General features: G+C 58.0%; 3 protein-coding genes across 4 annotated transcripts; all 3 read left to right on the top strand.

The window, feature by feature from the left end:
* The first annotated feature begins 1,166 nt into the window (after positions 1 to 1,166).
* Positions 1,167 to 2,194, top strand: G0S2 (G0/G1 switch 2). Its single transcript, XM_053998276.1, has 2 exons — positions 1,167 to 1,299; positions 1,604 to 2,194. Exon 2 carries the CDS (start codon positions 1,638 to 1,640, stop codon positions 1,944 to 1,946), a length of 309 nt encoding a protein of 102 aa, XP_053854251.1. The 5' UTR covers positions 1,167 to 1,299; positions 1,604 to 1,637; the 3' UTR covers positions 1,947 to 2,194.
* A 6,120-nt stretch (positions 2,195 to 8,314) lies between these two features.
* Positions 8,315 to 12,815, top strand: LOC128818776 (11-beta-hydroxysteroid dehydrogenase 1-like). 2 transcript variants are annotated; one of them, XM_053998379.1, is made up of 6 exons: positions 8,315 to 8,667; positions 9,276 to 9,406; positions 10,449 to 10,560; positions 11,163 to 11,348; positions 11,885 to 12,028; positions 12,359 to 12,815. In XM_053998379.1, the coding sequence occupies exons 1-6, from the start codon at positions 8,580 to 8,582 to the stop codon at positions 12,592 to 12,594; spliced, it is 897 nt and encodes a 298-aa protein (XP_053854354.1). In that variant the 5' UTR covers positions 8,315 to 8,579; the 3' UTR covers positions 12,595 to 12,815. The 2 variants fall into 2 exon arrangements, with proteins under 2 accessions (XP_053854354.1, XP_053854355.1); XM_053998380.1 differs by having other exon boundaries at positions 12,134 to 12,430.
* An 859-nt stretch (positions 12,816 to 13,674) lies between these two features.
* Positions 13,675 to 16,793, top strand: LOC128818777 (11-beta-hydroxysteroid dehydrogenase 1-like). Its single transcript, XM_053998381.1, has 6 exons — positions 13,675 to 13,880; positions 14,364 to 14,494; positions 14,677 to 14,788; positions 14,894 to 15,079; positions 15,567 to 15,710; positions 16,112 to 16,793. The coding sequence occupies exons 1-6, from the start codon at positions 13,793 to 13,795 to the stop codon at positions 16,330 to 16,332; spliced, it is 882 nt and encodes a 293-aa protein (XP_053854356.1). The 5' UTR covers positions 13,675 to 13,792; the 3' UTR covers positions 16,333 to 16,793.
* The last annotated feature ends 447 nt before the right edge of the window (positions 16,794 to 17,240 follow it).

Below are 17,240 nucleotides of genomic sequence, written 5' to 3' on the forward strand. Positions count from 1 at the left end.
CAGCCACACGGAGCAGCCAAGAAGCCTGTCCCAGAGTCCATCATCCCAACAACTGGGAATCCCAACAACTTCTCGTGGCTTTAGCAGCTGCTGAGATGTGCATGGAACCCAGAGCATTCCTGCAGCCAGAGCAGTGTCTGCTCTGACGGACCTGCAGCCGGAGCAGATGATGGTGATGATGATGATGGTGATGCAATCGTTCTTGCATCATCAGTAACGCTGGGGGTTGTTGGAGCAACACTGCCTGGCTGCAGCCCAGGGTGGAAACAGCACCGTCCTGCAGGGTGGCACAAGGAGTGACACAAAGGGGGTGACACAAAGGGGGTGACACAGATTCAGCACCAAGTGCAGGAAAAGTGAAGAGTGGATCTGAAGTTGATGTAACTTCCCCCAGCTTTGGAGCGTCCCAAAGTTCTCTCACCCCCAGGAAGTCAGGGGCTGTCACACCTGCAGAATCACCCGCTGATGGTTCCCTTTGCTGAGGCACCCGGAGGAACCCGCCACAAACCCCGTCACACCTCGGCCCGGGTGACACCTCTGTGCCCCTGGGCCGTTTTCTCACCCCGTTCCCCGAGAGTGGGGCAGCAAGGCAGGGGCATTTTACTGACCTGGCCGCGCACAGCCCCAGGCCCTGATCCAAACGCTGCCCTGTTCTGGGAGCCATGGGCACAGACCCTCTCCCTGCCTCCCAGGCAATCGGCAAAGCTTCTTTGAACACAGGAAATATTTATTGCAGAAGCAGGTACAGAGCTGCACAGCAAGTCGGGCATCAGATCTCTGGTTCGGGAATTAGACTGAGACAACCTTGGGGTGTTTTTCTGGAGGAAGGAAAAACGTAAGTTTTTTAAGAGAAAAAGGAGAAATGGAAGGAGGGATGGGAAAACACAAGGAGAAATGGAAGGAGAAAGAAATGGAATGAGGAATGGAAAGAGGAGATAAAAAGGGGGGAAAAAGAATAAAAAAAAAATACAAAATGGGGGAGGAAAGGGTTAAAAAAAAAAAAAAAAAAGCGGTTTTTTTTTTCCGTCTGGCCGGATTAGGGGCAGGAGCTGCCAAGCGCGGGGGGGCCAGGCTGGCCCGAGCTCCGGGCCCCGCTCCCGGCCCGGCCCCCGCCCCGCCCGCCCCGCCAGCGATAAAAAGCGGCAGCGGCGGCCCCGGGCAGCAGCTGCAGCGGAGCGGCTGCGACAGCGACAGCAGCACAGCCCCGCAGCACCACCGCAGCGCTCCCTGCACAGCTCAGCACAGCCCCGCAGCACCACCGCAGCGCTCCCTGCACAGCTCAGCACCGCAACACCGCCGGTAAGGGCTGCGAGGGGAGGGGATGCCGTGGGATGGGACGGGACGCTGCTCAAAACGCGTGGGACCAGCCGTGTGTGCCCCCCACCGCAGCCTGGGGAGGGTGGCTCGCTCCTCGGGAGGGTGGCTCGCTCCTGGGCCACCGCGGGGACAGGGTGGGTGCGTTTTCCTGCGGCAAACCTTCAGCAAAAATCGCCGATCCCCATTTAAAGCACAGCTGTGGGTCTGCGGGGAGCTCGGGGAGCCGGGAGAGCTCTGCCACCACAGCAGCTGGATTTAACTCGTGTCCCTCTCTCTTCTCTTGCAGAAGTGACATCTAAACCCGCTGCTGCAGAACTGAGATGGAAACCATGCACGAGCTGATCCCCTTCGCCAAAGAAATGCTCAGCCAGAAGCCCAACAGGAAGATGGTCAAGCTGTACATGCTGGGCAGCGTGCTGGCCTTCTTTGGGGTGGTCATCGGGCTGGTGGAGACCGTGTGCAGCCCCTTCAGCTCCGAGGCCAGGCTAGAGGAGGAGGAGGACAAGAACAAGCCCGCGGCGCCCCGGGAGCAGCGGCTGCCGCAGAAACGGGAGGATTTGGTGCTGGACAAGGGCAAGGCACCGCCGGCGCTGCAGAGGGCCCTGGTGACCCGGCAGCACGCGTCCTAGGCCGGCCCCGCACCGCACAGAGACTCCGCCCGCCCAGGTGGTTCCAGCACGAAGAGAAGGCTCGGCTGAAGGAGACCGCACGTGTGAGACTCGCCAGAAGTGAAGGGTTATATTTGCTGCTGTGCAGCAGTGGGGAAAAATACCTTTTGTTGGTATAAACCTGTGCACGACGCACAGCACGGTTTCTTATTTTTCTTACGGACGCATTTTACACCGTTTTGCAAGATCAATAAATATTTTATATGGTACCAGTGCTCTCTCTTGCTGCTTTTATTTTCAAAGCCTTCTCGTGCTGATTTGCAGAGGTTTTGCTCACACCTCTGGCTCCTTTTGCGGGGCAGGGGGGACGCAGGGGACGGAGGAGGAGGGGGCTGCCCCCTCCCCATAGACCCCACAGAGGCTGCTCTGCCCTGCCCGTCCCTCTGCTCCTTCCCAAGGGGGCCAGCTGGGGAGGAGGTGGCATTTGTGTCACACGGGTGCCACATGCCCGAGCTGGAGGTGGGGCTGTTCTTCAGGGGTTATCCGGGTTCAATGGCACAGATTTGTCTCTGCCATGGCCACGTGTGCACAGAACTGGTTTAAAATAAATCTAAACCCCATTCTTGCCCTGGCTGTCCTCCAACAGGCTCCAGCTGCTGCACAGCTAAAAATCCTAAACCCAAAACCCTTCCACCTTTCCTGGGACCTTTCACAAAGCCACCACAGACACCTGAGTGTGCAGAGTGACACTGGGTTCCAGAGTCACAGGGTGTCACATGGAAAAACCCAGAGATGGCACAGTCAGGCTGGAGGGTGAGGAAACTGTTCCAGGCTTCAGGCTCTACTCAGAGCGCTGCCAGGATCATTAGAGGACTTTCACCTATTTAAAAAATGTTCTGGGGCTTAGCAAGAATCTCTTGCATTTGGGACTGTGTCATGTCAGTCAAATAAAGTCTCCAGCCAGCCACAGCTGAGCGATCCTGACCACGCTTCAGAGGGGAGGGCAGGCAAACAGGTCCTGCCAGTCCTGACCAGGGCAGAAAATCCTCTTTATCTGCTCAAAGGCACCCGCAGGGCAGGAGGAGTAGCAGGATACACACTCACAGAAACCGGGAGATGCACCAGCAGTGTGCCACTCTCTAAAAGCAAAACAACTGAGCCAAACACTGGATCATGGAAAATTAAAAAACCCTGCCAGACCTCAGTGCCCAATGCACAGCTCCTCCCAGAGCTGCACAACGTAAGATCAGGACCTGAAAATATCAGAATACGGCTGAAGTTCGCTATTTCATTTTCATAATACACAACCCACAATTCATTTTGTTGACAATTATTTCTGTTGCCAAAACAAACCCAGCAGCACAGAGTGGAGAAAGAATCCTACCGAGTATTTGCACAAGAACTCTGCTCAAGCTTTCAAGTTTAAAGTACTTTTTCCTCAATCAAAATTATAGTTCAATTTAAAATAGCGTTTGAGAATTACTTCATTTAGTCTGTAACAAACCCTTTGGTCTCTGGCAAGGCTGAACAGCCCCACCCCTCACTGATACCAATGGAAGTTTCACGGGAAAACAGAGAATTCAGGCCTGAAGGGAGCCATCGGCTGAGGAGTGTCCTTTGTCCTGCCCATCCCAGCTTTTCGAGAGGTTTTACATTTCCAGCAGGGCCTCAGGGCAGGGAAGGCTGGGCTGGAATTCCCTGTGGCACAGCTGGGGCAGGGAGCGGGGTGCCTGTGGCTGTGGCAGGGATGGAGGCGCTCCCAGGGCCGGCCAGAGCTCAGCTCGCCCGTCCCGGGCAGCCGGGAGCCTTTCATCGCCCTCGGCCCCGGGACCAGCGCTCCTCCAGGTGTGCCACCCTGCCCCGCGGGAAAGGGGCACTGGGAAAGGGAGGAGAGGAGCTCTGAGGTGACCGGGGGGCTCCAGGCGAGGCTGCCCCCCAAAACTCCCGGGTCTGCCTGCCCTGCTGCCCACACCTCCTCTTCCCAGGCTTCCAGCCCCGGGGTGATGAGCTTAAAGCAAAGAGGGTTGTGAACAGTCAAAATAGCCGCTCCTAAGACAGCTAAGGGGATTAGCCAGCTAAAGCCCAGCCCTGCTCGGCAGGGCCCGCACAGGACGGGCTCCTGCTCCTGCTCCTGCTCCGCTCCTGCCCCGCTCCTGCCCCGCTCCTGCCCCGCTCCTGCCCCGCTCCTGCTCCTGCTCCTGCTCCGCTCCTGCCCCGCTCCTGCCCCGCTCCTGCTCCTGCCCCGCTCCTGCCCCGCTCCTGCTCCTGCCCCGCTCCTGCCCCGCTCCTGCTCCTGCTCCTGCCCCGCTCCTGCTCCTGCCCCGCTCCTGCTCCTGCCCCGCTCCTGCCCCGCTCCTGCTCCTGCTCCTGCCCTGCTCCTGCCCCGCTCCTGCCCTGCTCCTGCTCCTGTCCCTGCTCCTGTCCCTGCTCCTGCTCCTGCTCCTGCCCCGCTCCTGCTCCTGCTCCTGTCCCTGCTCCTGTCCCTGCTCCTGCTCCTGCTCCTGCTCCTGCCCCGCTCCTGCTCCTGCTCCTGTCCCTGCTCCTGTCCCTGCTCCTGCTCCTGCTCCTGCCCTGCTCCTGCCCCTGCTCCTGCTCCTGCTCCTGCCCTGCTCCTGCCCCTGCTCCTGCCCTGCTCCTGCTCCTGCTCCTGCCCCGCTCCTGCCCCGCACGCTCGGGGTGGGCACCGCACACAGCTCAGCCCGCCGGGCCGGCCTGGGGCCAGCCGGGGCTGCTGCCACTTCCCCGGGGCACGGCAGGGACCTGAGCCGGCGCTGGCTCCCTGCAGAGGGGCAATTAGACCGGTGTTAATCCCTGATTCTGCCACAGGGACCGCCTAAAGCACACAATAAATTCAGTGTGCACGGGGCTTGTAACCCTTTGACACCACTCCAACAGTGACAGTGACCCCACAGCATCCCACAGCATCCTATAGCATCTCACAGCATCCCACAGCATCCTACAGCATCCCAGAGCATTCTACAGCATCCTACAGCACCCTACAACATCCTACAGCATCCCACAGCATCCTACAGCATCCCACAGCATCCCACAGCATCCTACAGTATCCTCTAGCATCCCACAGCATCCTACAGCATCCTCTAGCATCTCACAGCATCTCACAGCATCCCACAGCATCCCACAGCATCCCACAGCATCCTATAGCATCCTACAGCATCCCAGAGCATCCCACAGCCCGGAGCACACCATGGCCACAGCCTCTGGGCCAATTGCAAAATTGTTTAATTATAAACACTGGGATAGAGCAGAGAGAAACCAGATGGGATGAGGCACAGACAGGACCAGGGAACGGCTGGGGAGAGCATTTAAGGCTGAGTTAAACCCAGACCCTGCAGGACAAACTCCTGGGGAGAGCCACACATGGCCCCAGGGCTGAGTGATGTTGCTGGGTTCTCATGAGGCTGATTTCTGTTGTCTGAATCTGCTTTGTTCCAGCCTGTAAACGTCACTCGTTCCTGGTACATTAAATTCTGAGGAAAAATGCAGCTGGCACAAAATCTGGTGGGTCTTCGTCTGTATCCATCTTTCAAAGATCTGATTTCGGCCTGGAGCTGTCAGCCCCTCACCCCGTGGAGCTGAAGGGCACCCCGAGCAGCAGCCCCCCCCTCACAGCTCAGCCACCTCAAAGGCAGGGGCTGGATGTCTTCAGAGTGCTCTCTGCTATTTGCAGTGTGGACACTGGATACTCCAGGGGCTGCCAGGCTAAATTTAGGGGTGCAGATAAGAATATCAGCCTCAGCCACCCAGCTCCAAGGGCACTGGGGACGTGGACAGCAGCCAAGGCTCTGAGCAGCCACTGTTCCAACCACGAAATTTCAAGGCAGCAATTCCCAATTTGGTCACACAGAGAAAAAACACAAAGTTAGGGCTTGAAAATGACTTAAACATCACAGTATTTTCTCTAAACCAGCAGTGTGCAGAAATGCGATGTCAAACCAAGCCAAAGCCATCCTACAATCCTCTCATCTCCCTTGGGACTGGGAGTGCATTTCCAGTGGTGTAGCCTGACAGTGACGGGGTTCTGCAGGATGTAAAGCAGAAAAGTACAGCCAAGGGCAGCCCTTGATATCGTGATGGCCCTGTCTGCAAAGAAAGGAATTAGAGCTGTGTCCATGGCAAAGGGCACCGGGACAGCTGGGTAGGAAAAATAATATTTTAATGTCTATGAGAAAAAGGAAAGCAAGAGGGCAAATAAAAAATAAATAAAAAGGAAAATCCTCTACATCTGACCAAGATTTTATAATGATTTGAAAAAAAGCCAAATTTCACTCAAAAAAGGGGAAAAAAAAAAGAAAAAAAAAAAAAGAAAAAGAAGAAGCGGTATCCAAATTCCTGCCAAGTATTTTGAGCCTGCAGAAACCTGCCTGAGCCCCAGCCAGGCCCTGGAACGCGCTCCCTGCAGGGCTCTCCAATTTCCCCTCTCCCGGTTTCTGTCAGGACAGGTTTCCTCCCCAAAGCTGCGAGCAGAGCGGGCAGGAGCATCCCCGGGGAGCACAGCTCCAGCTGCCGGGCACAGGAGGGACCTGCGGCGGGGGAATCCACCGGGGGCCACCCCAGAGAGGGGTTCCAGGAGCAGCCGGGCTCTGGCACAGCCGGGCTCTGGCACAGCCGGGCTCTGGCACAGCGGGCACGGTGCTGGGCACGGCTCTGGGCTCTGCCCCACCAAGGCTTGGAGCAGCTGGCATCAGAAAACCCTTCCCCGTCAGCCTTCCCTGCTCCCCGCCCCCAGGAGAAGTTCAAAACAAGTTCTTCAGTTGCACACAGGAAAACAAGGCCAGAAAAAGCCGCGAGTGGGAGTGAGGAGCAGCAGCACCCCGGCGGGGATGGGAGCTGGGAACAAACCCTGTGGGCAGCACAACGGGGCCAGATCCCACCACAGCCCCGGCCCCGCTCCCTTCCACACGCCAAACAGCACTGAAACTGCCTATACAGGAACACTGGGCTCCGTTTTGTCCTAAATATTCCATATTTCAGTCCTTTATTTTCAGCTACTGTGCAAAACCCCAACCCAACCCCTCAATCCTCGTCACCACCAGCAAGGTGGGCCAGTGTTGGCTCTGGAATCCCCCAGTGCCTCCATCCCCACACCCCCGCTGTCCCCACGGATCAAAGAACACAATTCCTTCCTGGCACACTTGCAGATGGTGCACAAAGGTTGGTGCTTATTGCTTTACTAATGCCAGTAATAAACAAAAATATCTTGAGAAGAGCCTCTCTCCCTGCCGGTGCAGACAAGATCCCGGCTGAGATATGGTTAATTATTTCATTTTCTTTCCCTTTCCATAGCCAAGGAATGAAATGGTTGCCCCATGATCACAACTCCAGGTCCCCCAAAGGGAGGCAGGAAAAGCAGTGGCTGCGCTGCTGTTATCTGACCCAGTGTGGGCTGAGCCCTTCTTATCACAGGGAGAGTTGAGACTGGAGTAGAGAGGCAGAAAAGGAAAAATATCATCCATAAAGCAGCTGCAAGGCCAGAGAGCCACTGCCCTACCAGGCACACCACCGAGGTACAGCATTTGTGTTTTAAAGATGTCGTACGAGGGGAAAAAGCCATTAAACAATTCTGTCTGTCTGTCTGTCAGACAGAGACAGCAGAGTGCTGTGCCCCCAGGGATGGGAGCACAGAGCAGCTGCTGCCCTGCAGGTGAGGCTCCCTCCTGCAAACACAGCTTTTGTCCCAGCTGAGAAGGTGAGGCTCTGGCAGGGCAGCTCCAGGAGCTCCCTCGGCCCTTGCCCATGGCTGGAACTGCAGGATGGAGACCCCAGAGCAAAAAAAATTATTTATTCCCGTGGCACAAGGTCCACGGCGTTGAATTTGCTGAGGTGTTCTGTGGGCTTTCCTCGAGATTATATTCATTTAAAAGTCAGAACAAAGCTCTTGCAAAACCCAAAGGAGGAACCACGGCAGCAAAGCCACTGATTTCTCTGCAGAAAACACATCCAGTGTTTCCCTGCCAACCTCCCTGTGCCCCGTGGGGCTGAGGTGGCTGCACCCCACAGACGGGTCCAGCTCAGCCCCTGCTCCCTCATCTGCTCACAGACAAAAAAAAAAAAAGAGATTAAAAACTCAGCCCTGCCTCAGCAGAGCATTCCTGGGGCTGTTTGGGGTGCAATGTGCCACTGAGTCCCTGCTGCCAGCCCCCCAGGGGCAGGAGCTGCTTTGGGGCACGGCGCAGCCCTGCCCTGGGGAGCACAGGACCAGCTGGGGGTGTCCCCGTGCCAGAGCCCTGCACATCCCTGCCCAGGGCCTGCAGGAAGAGAGGACAATGTTTAACCACCTGCACTGGGCTCCCTCTGATGTTCTCCAAGTGAAACTTGATGCTGCTCAGCAAAGACACACCTCTTCCAGGGTGTTGTGCAAAATTCTGCATTTTAATGTAGGACAGGAAATATGAAAAGAGCCGGGCAGAACCCAAACAGCCCCGCTGGCCAGGCCGAGCAGCAGGGAGCAAACCAAAGGCTTTGCTTGGCTTATCCATCCACCCACCCGTGATTTTCCAGGGCTTTGGAAGCTGCAGCTCCTCCGCTAACAGGTTTTTAAAGGGTCACACTGCTGCTTCCCTGAGGAGCAGCTCTGCGGAAGGTTTTTTGTTCCTTCCTTCTCTCCCGTGCTGTATTTCCTGACTCCACAGTGGGATGGGTCGGTTGCAAAAGATTCTCATTCCCTTTCTGGGATTGGTTTTGGCCTTCTGGTTCTATTCTGCGAGGGACACTTTCAAACCGGGTAAGTATCCAAAGTGAATCTGACTTTAAGGAAAAAACGACAAAAAGCCACATTTGGGTGTTTTGCATAGAAACCGGACAGAGCTCGGACCACGCCACGGCCGAGCCTTTGTGTGGTGGCAGATACTGGAAAGTTGCTTTAGCAAAGATTTAAAACCAAACTGAACAAGGACTAAGGAGAAAAACCTCCTGAGGGAGCAGGTGAGGCAGGGGGCGAGAGGGAGAGGGCACTGAGTGCTCCATTTTCCTGTGTGCAGGAAAAGAGTTTATAAACGGGGCTTGTAAGTGTTAAAGTTTGGAGCACGCGCTCAGTGAATTGCTTTTATTACAGAATAGTTGGGGCGTTGATAAATTGTGCCCTGGCTTGTGGAAAAAGCTGCTGGAGGAGCCCAGGGCTGTCCCTGTGTCACTGCATTCCCCGCGGAGCTGCAGCAGCTCCACAGCTTTTTCCATGAGATGGGAGAGCCCTGCTGGTGCCGGATGCTTCGCACTCGTTTCCCTTCCAGTTAACTGCGGATCTGAAGGGCACGCAGCGCTTTGTTCTGCTTTAGCTGAGAGGTGTTTGCTGGTAGCATCAGGATAACTGAAATGGCTGTGCCTCCGTCACAGAGATGCTCCGCGGGAAGCGGGTGATCGTGACGGGAGCCAGCACGGGCATCGGGGAGCAGATGGCTTATCACCTGGCCCGGATGGGATCCCACATCCTCGTCACGGCGCGCACCGAGGCCAGGCTGCAGAACGTAAATGGCAGCGCACACGTGTCCGTGGCAGGGCTCACCTGGGCACGGGGACGGGACTGCCACCACAGCCACAGGAACACCCACGGCACAGGCTACACCCGGGCACTGTGACAGGTCACACCTGGGCACTGTGACAGGTCACACCTGGGCACTGTGACAGCCACAGGTCACAGCTGGGCACTGTGACAGGGAGAGGACACACCTGGGCACTGTGACAGGACACACCTGGGCACTGTGACAGGACACACCTGGGCACTGTGACAGGGACAGGCCACACACGGGCACTGTGACAGGCCACACCTGGGCACTGTGACAGCCACAGGTCACACCTGGGCATGGTGACAGCCACAGGTCACAGCTGAGCACAAGTGACAGTGACAGGTCCCACCCAGGCATGGTGACAGGGACAGGTCACACCTGGGCACAGTGACAGGGACAGGTCACAGCTGAACACAGTGACAGTGACAGGTCACACCTGGGCACGGTGACAGCCACAGGTCCCAGCCGGGCATGGTGACAGTGACAGGTCCCAGCCAGGCATGGTGACAGATCCCTGTGCCCAGGAGCTCGTGTCACGCTGTGCCCTGGGAGCTCCTGCACAGCCGGCAGTCCCTGCTGCAGACCTGGCTCCCTGCAGCCCGTGCTGCAGTGCCTGAGCTGCACACACATCCCCACACACCCTCATTCCTGCACACTGCAATTGCAGCTCAGCCTGCCCGCAGGAGCAGCCAGACTGCCTCGCGTAACCAAGGCTCACCCAAGGAATCATTTTCCAGGCTCCCTTTGAAGCTCACAAGGCTCCAAACACACTCCCAAAAAGCCCAGACCGCTGGTTTAAGGTGGGGACACATCACAGGGAGCTCCGACACCCACACCTGGGCTCCAGGGCAGGGAAGGGGCTCTGGGGCAGGGATGGGGCTCTGGGGCAGGGAAGGGGCTCCCAGGGCAGGGAAGGGGGATCCAGGGCAGGGATGGGGCTCCCAGGGCAGGGAAGGGGGATCCGGGGCAGGGAGGGGGGCTGCTGAGCCCCGCTGTCGTGCAGGTGGTGCGGCGCTGCCTGGAGCTGGGAGCAGCCTCGGCGCGCTTCGTCAGCGGCACCATGGAGGACACGGCCTTCGCCCAGCACGTGGTGAGGGAGGCCCAGACCTCGCTGGGTACGTCTGAACCTGCTCTGCACAGTGCCAGCATCCCGGCCCGGCCGTGCCTTTTGCCACATGCAGAAAAAAGCGGGAGAGATGGGGCGAGATGGGGAAAATTCTCCCCTAATTCTGCCCCTTGCAGCCCCGCTCCTCTGCCTGCATTGCTGCCTCTCAAACTGAACTGCGCTCTTGATTTCAGCTCTGTGGCCTCCTGGCATCCTGTTGCAGTGTCACAGCCCTGGATTTCATCAGCCCAGTGCCGGGGATCCGGCAGCCCTGGCCACTGCGGCCATGGGTCACGGCTCAGAAATCGAGCTCAGAAATGCTCCAGCCCAGCTCCGTGTGGAGCGCTCCCTCTCCCTCCCCGGCCCACAGACAGCTCAGGGGTGATCTCCCTTGGGCCATGGCATTTGTGTTTTGAACTAAAAAATGTATCACAACAAAATATTTACTGGCAGCCACCATCCAGGCTGTATCCCTGCTCTGGAGATAACAGGCCATAGCTCTGACCCAAAAACCCGATTTCCTTGGATTACACTTATTCTGCTCCCAGAAAATGTTGTTTTGCTGGTTGCAGCCCTCTCCCCCAGCACTAATGCCCATTTTTCTGTTTGCAGGAGGCCTTGACATGCTGATTCTTAACCACGTCGGTGCCTCCTACTTTGGCTTTTTTGATGGGGACGTTGAGCACGTACGAAAGCTCCTGGAAATCAACTTCCTCAGCTACGTGGCCATGACCACATCAGCCCTGCCCATGCTGAAGGAGAGCGAGGGCAGCATCGTGGTGGTTTCATCCATGGCAGGTGAGTGGGCAGTGTCACCAGGCTGGTGACATGGGGCTCACTCAGAAGGCACCTGGGCTGGTTGTCAGGAGCAGCACACAGAGACACCAGGCATCCTCCAGGAGCCAAAACTGCTTAGCACTAAAACCCCACCCCAACCAGCCCCAACACCTGGGTTTGGGATTTCTTGATGGAATTTGTTTTCTGCTCAATCCAATCGCCCCATTTTGGTTTTTGACCAGTGCTGCAGTTAAACCCCACAGCTGCTGTGGTGGTCAGTGTCCTGGTGACAGCTCAGGCCAGGGACAAGAGTTTCAACTTCGCTCCATCTCTCCCCTCGGAGGGTTTTGGGGCTCCTGTGGGTTGCCCATGCCCTGAGCAGAGATGTGAGCCACGGCTTTGGCCTTAAGAGCTGGAAGCCAGCAAGAATATTTGTAAGGCTGCTCAGGTGCCAGGATGACACTTCACTGGTAAAATCCTGTCTCTGAGGAAGGGCAAAAGAGCGGCTCAGGCAGAGCAGCCTCGTGTGCTAACACAGAACTTCGCTCTGTGTCCAGGTAAAGTCGGGTTCCCCTTTACCGTCCCCTACTCTGCGACTAAGTTTGCCCTGGATGGATTTTTCAGCTCCCTGAGGCAGGAGTTCACCATTCAGAGCATTAATGTTTCCATCACGCTCTGCATCCTCGGCTTCATCGACACGGGTAAGAGCAGAGCTGCTCCAGCCCTGCTCAGGGCTGAGCATCCCCATCCCGCCTCCTTCTCCTGGCCCCTTCAGCCACCACCTCAGCCTTTCACCTCTGCTGCAGCCTCTCGGGGGGATCCCACCTGTCTGCCACCCAAAAACAGCCTCAAAAGCCATTTACTGCCCCGTGCCACATAAACCCGGGCACCGCTTACAGGCTGGCACAGCCCAACACCCTTTTGGGTGCCCACTCTCCCCGATGCCCCGGGGGTCCCCGCTGCCCTCCATCCCCCGGGGGTCCCCGCTGCCCCCCATCCCCCGGGCTGCCCGGCGCTGACCCGGCCCGCAGAGCGCGCAGTGCGCGCTGCCGCGGAGGTGCTGCAGGAGCGGCCGGCGCCGCGGGACGAGTGCGCGCTGGAGATCCTCAAGGGCGCAGCGCTGCGCCGGAGGGAGCTCTACTACCGCTACAGCTCCACGCGGCTGCCGCTGCTGCTGCGGGACTGCGCCGCCGAGCTCCTCGATTACCTGGTGCGGAGCCGCTACCGCCTGCCCGCGGCCCCCGGCGCCCCCCGCCCGCCGCACTGAGCCCCGGCCCCCGGAGGGTCCCCGGCCCCCGGGAGGGTCCTCGGCCACCGGGAAGGTCCTCGTCCAGCCCCGTTCCCGGCCGCCATCGCCACCGCCCGGTTCGTGATGCGCTGGCGGCACCCGCAGGGACAGAGCGGGGCTCGCAGCGGCGGCTCCGTGCCCTGCTCGCCCCGCCCGGCCGCGGAACAATAATTATTGAGCTAATTATTAAATAAAGTGTATTAACCGGACAGCTCTGCGTGTGCTGGAGGGGTTTTATCGCCTTTCTCAGCTGTTCATGGGCACAGCTCCACTGGGCATTGCCAGGGATCCAGGGGCAGCCGCAGCTGCTCTGGGCACCCTGTGCCAGGCCTGCCCACCCTCACGGGGAACAATTCCTTCCTAATTTCTCCTTACCCCAAGATCACCCACACAAACCAGTACACACAGAGTGAGTTCTGCCCTTTAAACTTCCAGAAAATCACCCTCAAACCCATTAGCCACCTGCCCAGCAGCCACTGAGCAGAATCACAACCCTGGGAAAGCTGAAGATCTTTCCTATTCATCCACTCGGCTCTTTTACTGCCTTTGGCCACCCATGGATTCCTCAACAGTGATATTTTTTAGGGGTAAGAGCCACCCAGCAAACTGCCAGTGTTATATCCATGGTGATACCCCAGAGGATGAACCAGAACCATCAGCAGTGGTTGGAAAACGGAACCTTTGCCAGCTCTGGTCTCTCAGGTCTGGCTATGAAGCTGTACAGGAGTGCTGCTCAGCAAATCCTTGTGGCAGCCAGCGAGGAAGGGAAGGGTTGCTCCCAGTTTAGATGTAGGGAGATGTTCAGGGAGAGAGGGATGCCCACTCATCCCATGGATGTCTGCTCAGAGGGGACACTCCTGTCCCAGCCCCCGGGCCATCACCAAACCGTGCACCCACTGCTCTGCTCAGTGCCTTCCCTTCGGCTCTCTCAAAAAGCATACCTGACACTCCTGGCAGGCCAAGGGTGCAAAGGGACAGCCTAAAGTCCAAAGCCACACGCTTCATTAGGTTAATGTTTGCTAAATCACTGACAGGGCAAAGAAAAGGTCCAGCAGATACCAGCGAACTTGTGTGAGATAAGAACCAGCTCAAAACTTCCCAGCTCCATTTGCAAGCTCCAGCCACCTTCACCTCCCCGTGGGGCTCGTCTCGTTCCTGCCTGTGCCTCTGCAAAGGGATGGGATTGCTCCTGAAGATTCTCCTCCCTTTGTTGGGAGCGGCACTGGCCTTTTATTTTTATTCAGCACCTGAGAACTTCAGTGAGGGTAAGTCCCGGGAGAAGCAGGCTGCAGGAGCACCGCCAGAGGGGCGGCGTGTGCCGTGCACAGGGACCTGGAAGGGCCTGGCACAGTCAGAGCGGGAGGGCTGCGGGCCGGGAGGGGAGGGGAGGTCAGACCGCCCCGGGCAAGGCGTCAGAGCACAGGGACAGCTCATGGAACGACACTGGCTCTGCCGGGACACGTCTGACCTCTGTAAATGACTTATTCGGGAAACAAGCAGTCTTCCCACTTCAAACATTTAATCTCTTTATTGGCCAGCTCTCACCGCTCCCTGGCCAGGCGGGGTGCAGAGCTGAAGCCTCACACGCGCTCCCCACCACGCTGGGATTGGGGATCAGACTCCAGCGGGGTCTGAGGAGGCTGGCAGGCACAGAGAGGAGCCGCAGGGACAGGGAAGAGCCGCGGTGCCCACGCGCAGAGGGACAGCGAGGGCTGTGCCAGCCCTGAGCTCTGCACCCTCCTCTGCAGAGATGCTCCGGGGGAAGCGGGTGATCGTGACGGGAGCCAGCAGCGGCATCGGGGAGCAGATGGCTTATCACCTGGCCCGGATGGAGGCCCACCTGCTGCTCACGGCACGGACAGAGGCCAAGCTGCAGAAAGTAAATGGCGAGCAGGGCGTGCTGGGCCGGACGGGGATATTCACCCCAGCCCGGGCACACCTGGTACCCTGCAGATCCACCCCAGGGCTTCCCCAGCACCGGCCCTTCCCGGCCCAGGACAGGAGCAGCCGGGATGGGGGTTCCATGCAGGGGAGTCCATCCAAGCCCGTTCTGTCCCCCAGGTTGTGGAGCGATGCCTGGAGCTCGGCGCTGCCTCCGCCCGCTACATCAGCGGCTCCATGGACAGCCCCACCCTGCCCGAGGAGGTGCTCAGGGAGGCGGAGAACACCTGGGGTAGGTGCTGCGGAGCTGCCCCTCCTCACCCACAACACAGCCCAGCCTCGGGAGGCGCTGGTTTGGAGGTGACCGTGGCTAGTGGCAAACCTGCTCTGCCCCCAGGTGGCCTGGACATGCTCATCCTGAACCACATCGGCCAGAGCGGCTTCACCTACTTCAGCGGGGACGTGGGGCACGTCCGAAAGCTCATGGAGACCAACTTCGTGAGCTACGTGGCCTTGGCCACGGCTGCCCTGCCCCTGCTGAAGGAGAGCGAGGGCAGCATCGTGGTGGTTTCATCCATAGCAGGTGAGTTCCCAACACAGCCCTTCCTCTGCCTGCCACGGATCCCTGCTGAGACTCCGCTCCAAAAGGCAGAGGAAGGACCACAGGCAGAGCTGGGGCTCAGGGTCAGCACATGATTTATTTAGCTCTTTGGTGCACAGTTCAAATCCTCTGGGAAATTTATCTTTTGTCCTGTCAGTCTCTTGGCACCCTCTGATCACCTTCACACGCTGCAGTGCAGGTGATTTCACAGGCATGGCCACATCCCAAACACACATTTGCAATACACGGGCATCCCTGCAGGGATACAAGAGCAGTATCAGCTGCTCTGGCAGGCCCTTTGTGCCATACATTACATTTTGAACATTCCTGCGTGTGTTTATTTCTCTCAGGCATTCATGACAGTTTATTCCAACACCCTAAATCCCAACACTGGCAGGGCAAGAGGAGGGGGGTTGTGCAGCCTGGTGCCTGCCCAGCACCTGAACCCCAGCACTGTGTCTCTGCTCAGGTAAAATTGCTGGCCCTTTCACTGCTCCCTATTCTGCCACCAAGTTCGCCTTAGACGGATTTTTCAGCTCCTTGAGGCAGGAACTCATCATAGACAAGGTCAACGTTTCCATCACACTCTGCATCCTGGGCTACATCAACACAGGTGAGCTCAGCCCCGCCGGACCCCGTGGCTCAGCCCGTGCCAGGCACAGCCCAGCTGAGCCCAGTCCCTGGTGCCAGCCTGCTCTGCCACTGCTGCTGGAGCCTCCTCCTGCAGAGTCTGTGCAGCTGTGGAAACAGGACCCCAACCCTTCAAAAAGTGTGCCCTGAGGCCTTTGACTCTGCCACCGCCACAGTGAACTCAGGGGAGGCCCTGTGGCCTCTCAAGAGGTGGAAAGCAAAGGGAAGGACATCTTATAATTGTTATTTTCACCGTTCTAAGCCTTGTTAAGCAGGTCTGATCCCCGCAGTTTGGGGGTTTGAGGATGCCCCAGTCACCCTGGTGAGCTGACGGTGCCTGTGGCCGTGTTCCCCCCCCCCGACACGTCCCTGTCCCCCTTCCAGAGAGCGCCGTGCGCGCCGTCTCGCACGTCATCCCGGACACGCCGGCCCCCAAGGAGGAGTGTGCCCTGGAGATCATCCGGGCCGGAGCCCTGCGCCGCAGGGAGCTGCACTACCCGGCCCCGGCCGTGAGCAGCATGCTGCTCGTGCGCAGCCTCGCCCCGGAGCTCCTCGACTCCCTCGTCCGCAGCAGCTACCGCCTGGAAAACGTCAGGAGAACGTAGTCCTGGAGCTGTGCTGGGACACCTGGGGCCCAGCAGGACGGGTCTGGGTGTGAGCCCGGCTGCTTGGTGCCCCTCTCCACACCCCGGGGCATCCCTGTGCTGACGCCCTGGCAGCCTGGGGCAGGACACTCCAGGAGTCTGTAACGCAGCACAGAAACGTCCTTTTTAGTAATGGGCTCTTGTAAAGGGCTTTTTCCAACCAGGAAGCACTTCAGGGAAGTCCTGCAGCAGGATCTGCTGCCAGTGCCCTGCCCACCAGCAGGGTTCCTGCTCAACCTGCAGAAACTGTTCCCTCTGGAAAGCCACCGAGGCAGCTGAGCTGAGCCCTGGCCCCAGCACAGTTTGGGCCAAGCAGCACAAACCACCCAAAGCCACGAGAGAGTCTCTGAATCTGGAGATTTTCTGTCACACATCCCTTCCATGCCGGTCTTTGTAGCAATAAATCCAATGTTACTTTCAGATCTCTGCTTTTCCGGGTGTTCCTTCTCCACGTGCACAAGGCAGGAGCCCTTATCAGGGCATGGCACCCTTATCAGTGCCCAGCTGGCTAAACCGACCTCCTCCCGATTTGCATTAACAAAGCTTTCACTTCTCTAAAGACCTTAATGAATTTCTGCCATTCCTGACCTCTCCTCAGCTGCCAAAACACACTTTTTTTCCTCTTTCCAATCTGCAAGAAGCCTTAAAATAATAGCATTACTGTACTTCCCTAAGTCTGGATTCCTCTGCTCCAAAGCCGCTCAGGGAAACTCCATCCCCGAGTGCCACAAGCAGTTCCAAGTCAAGCTCTGTGTCCCAGAGCAGCAAGGGGAGATGCCCCAGAAGAAAACTGCTGGCTCTGCTTCGAGCCGGGCTGGACACTCGGGGCTCCCGAGATAAGCCCGACCCCGCTGCGAGCCGGGCTGCGA

This window comes from Vidua macroura, chromosome 24, assembly GCF_024509145.1.
Source record: "Vidua macroura isolate BioBank_ID:100142 chromosome 24, ASM2450914v1, whole genome shotgun sequence".
Taxonomy (NCBI): domain Eukaryota; kingdom Metazoa; phylum Chordata; class Aves; order Passeriformes; family Viduidae; genus Vidua; species Vidua macroura.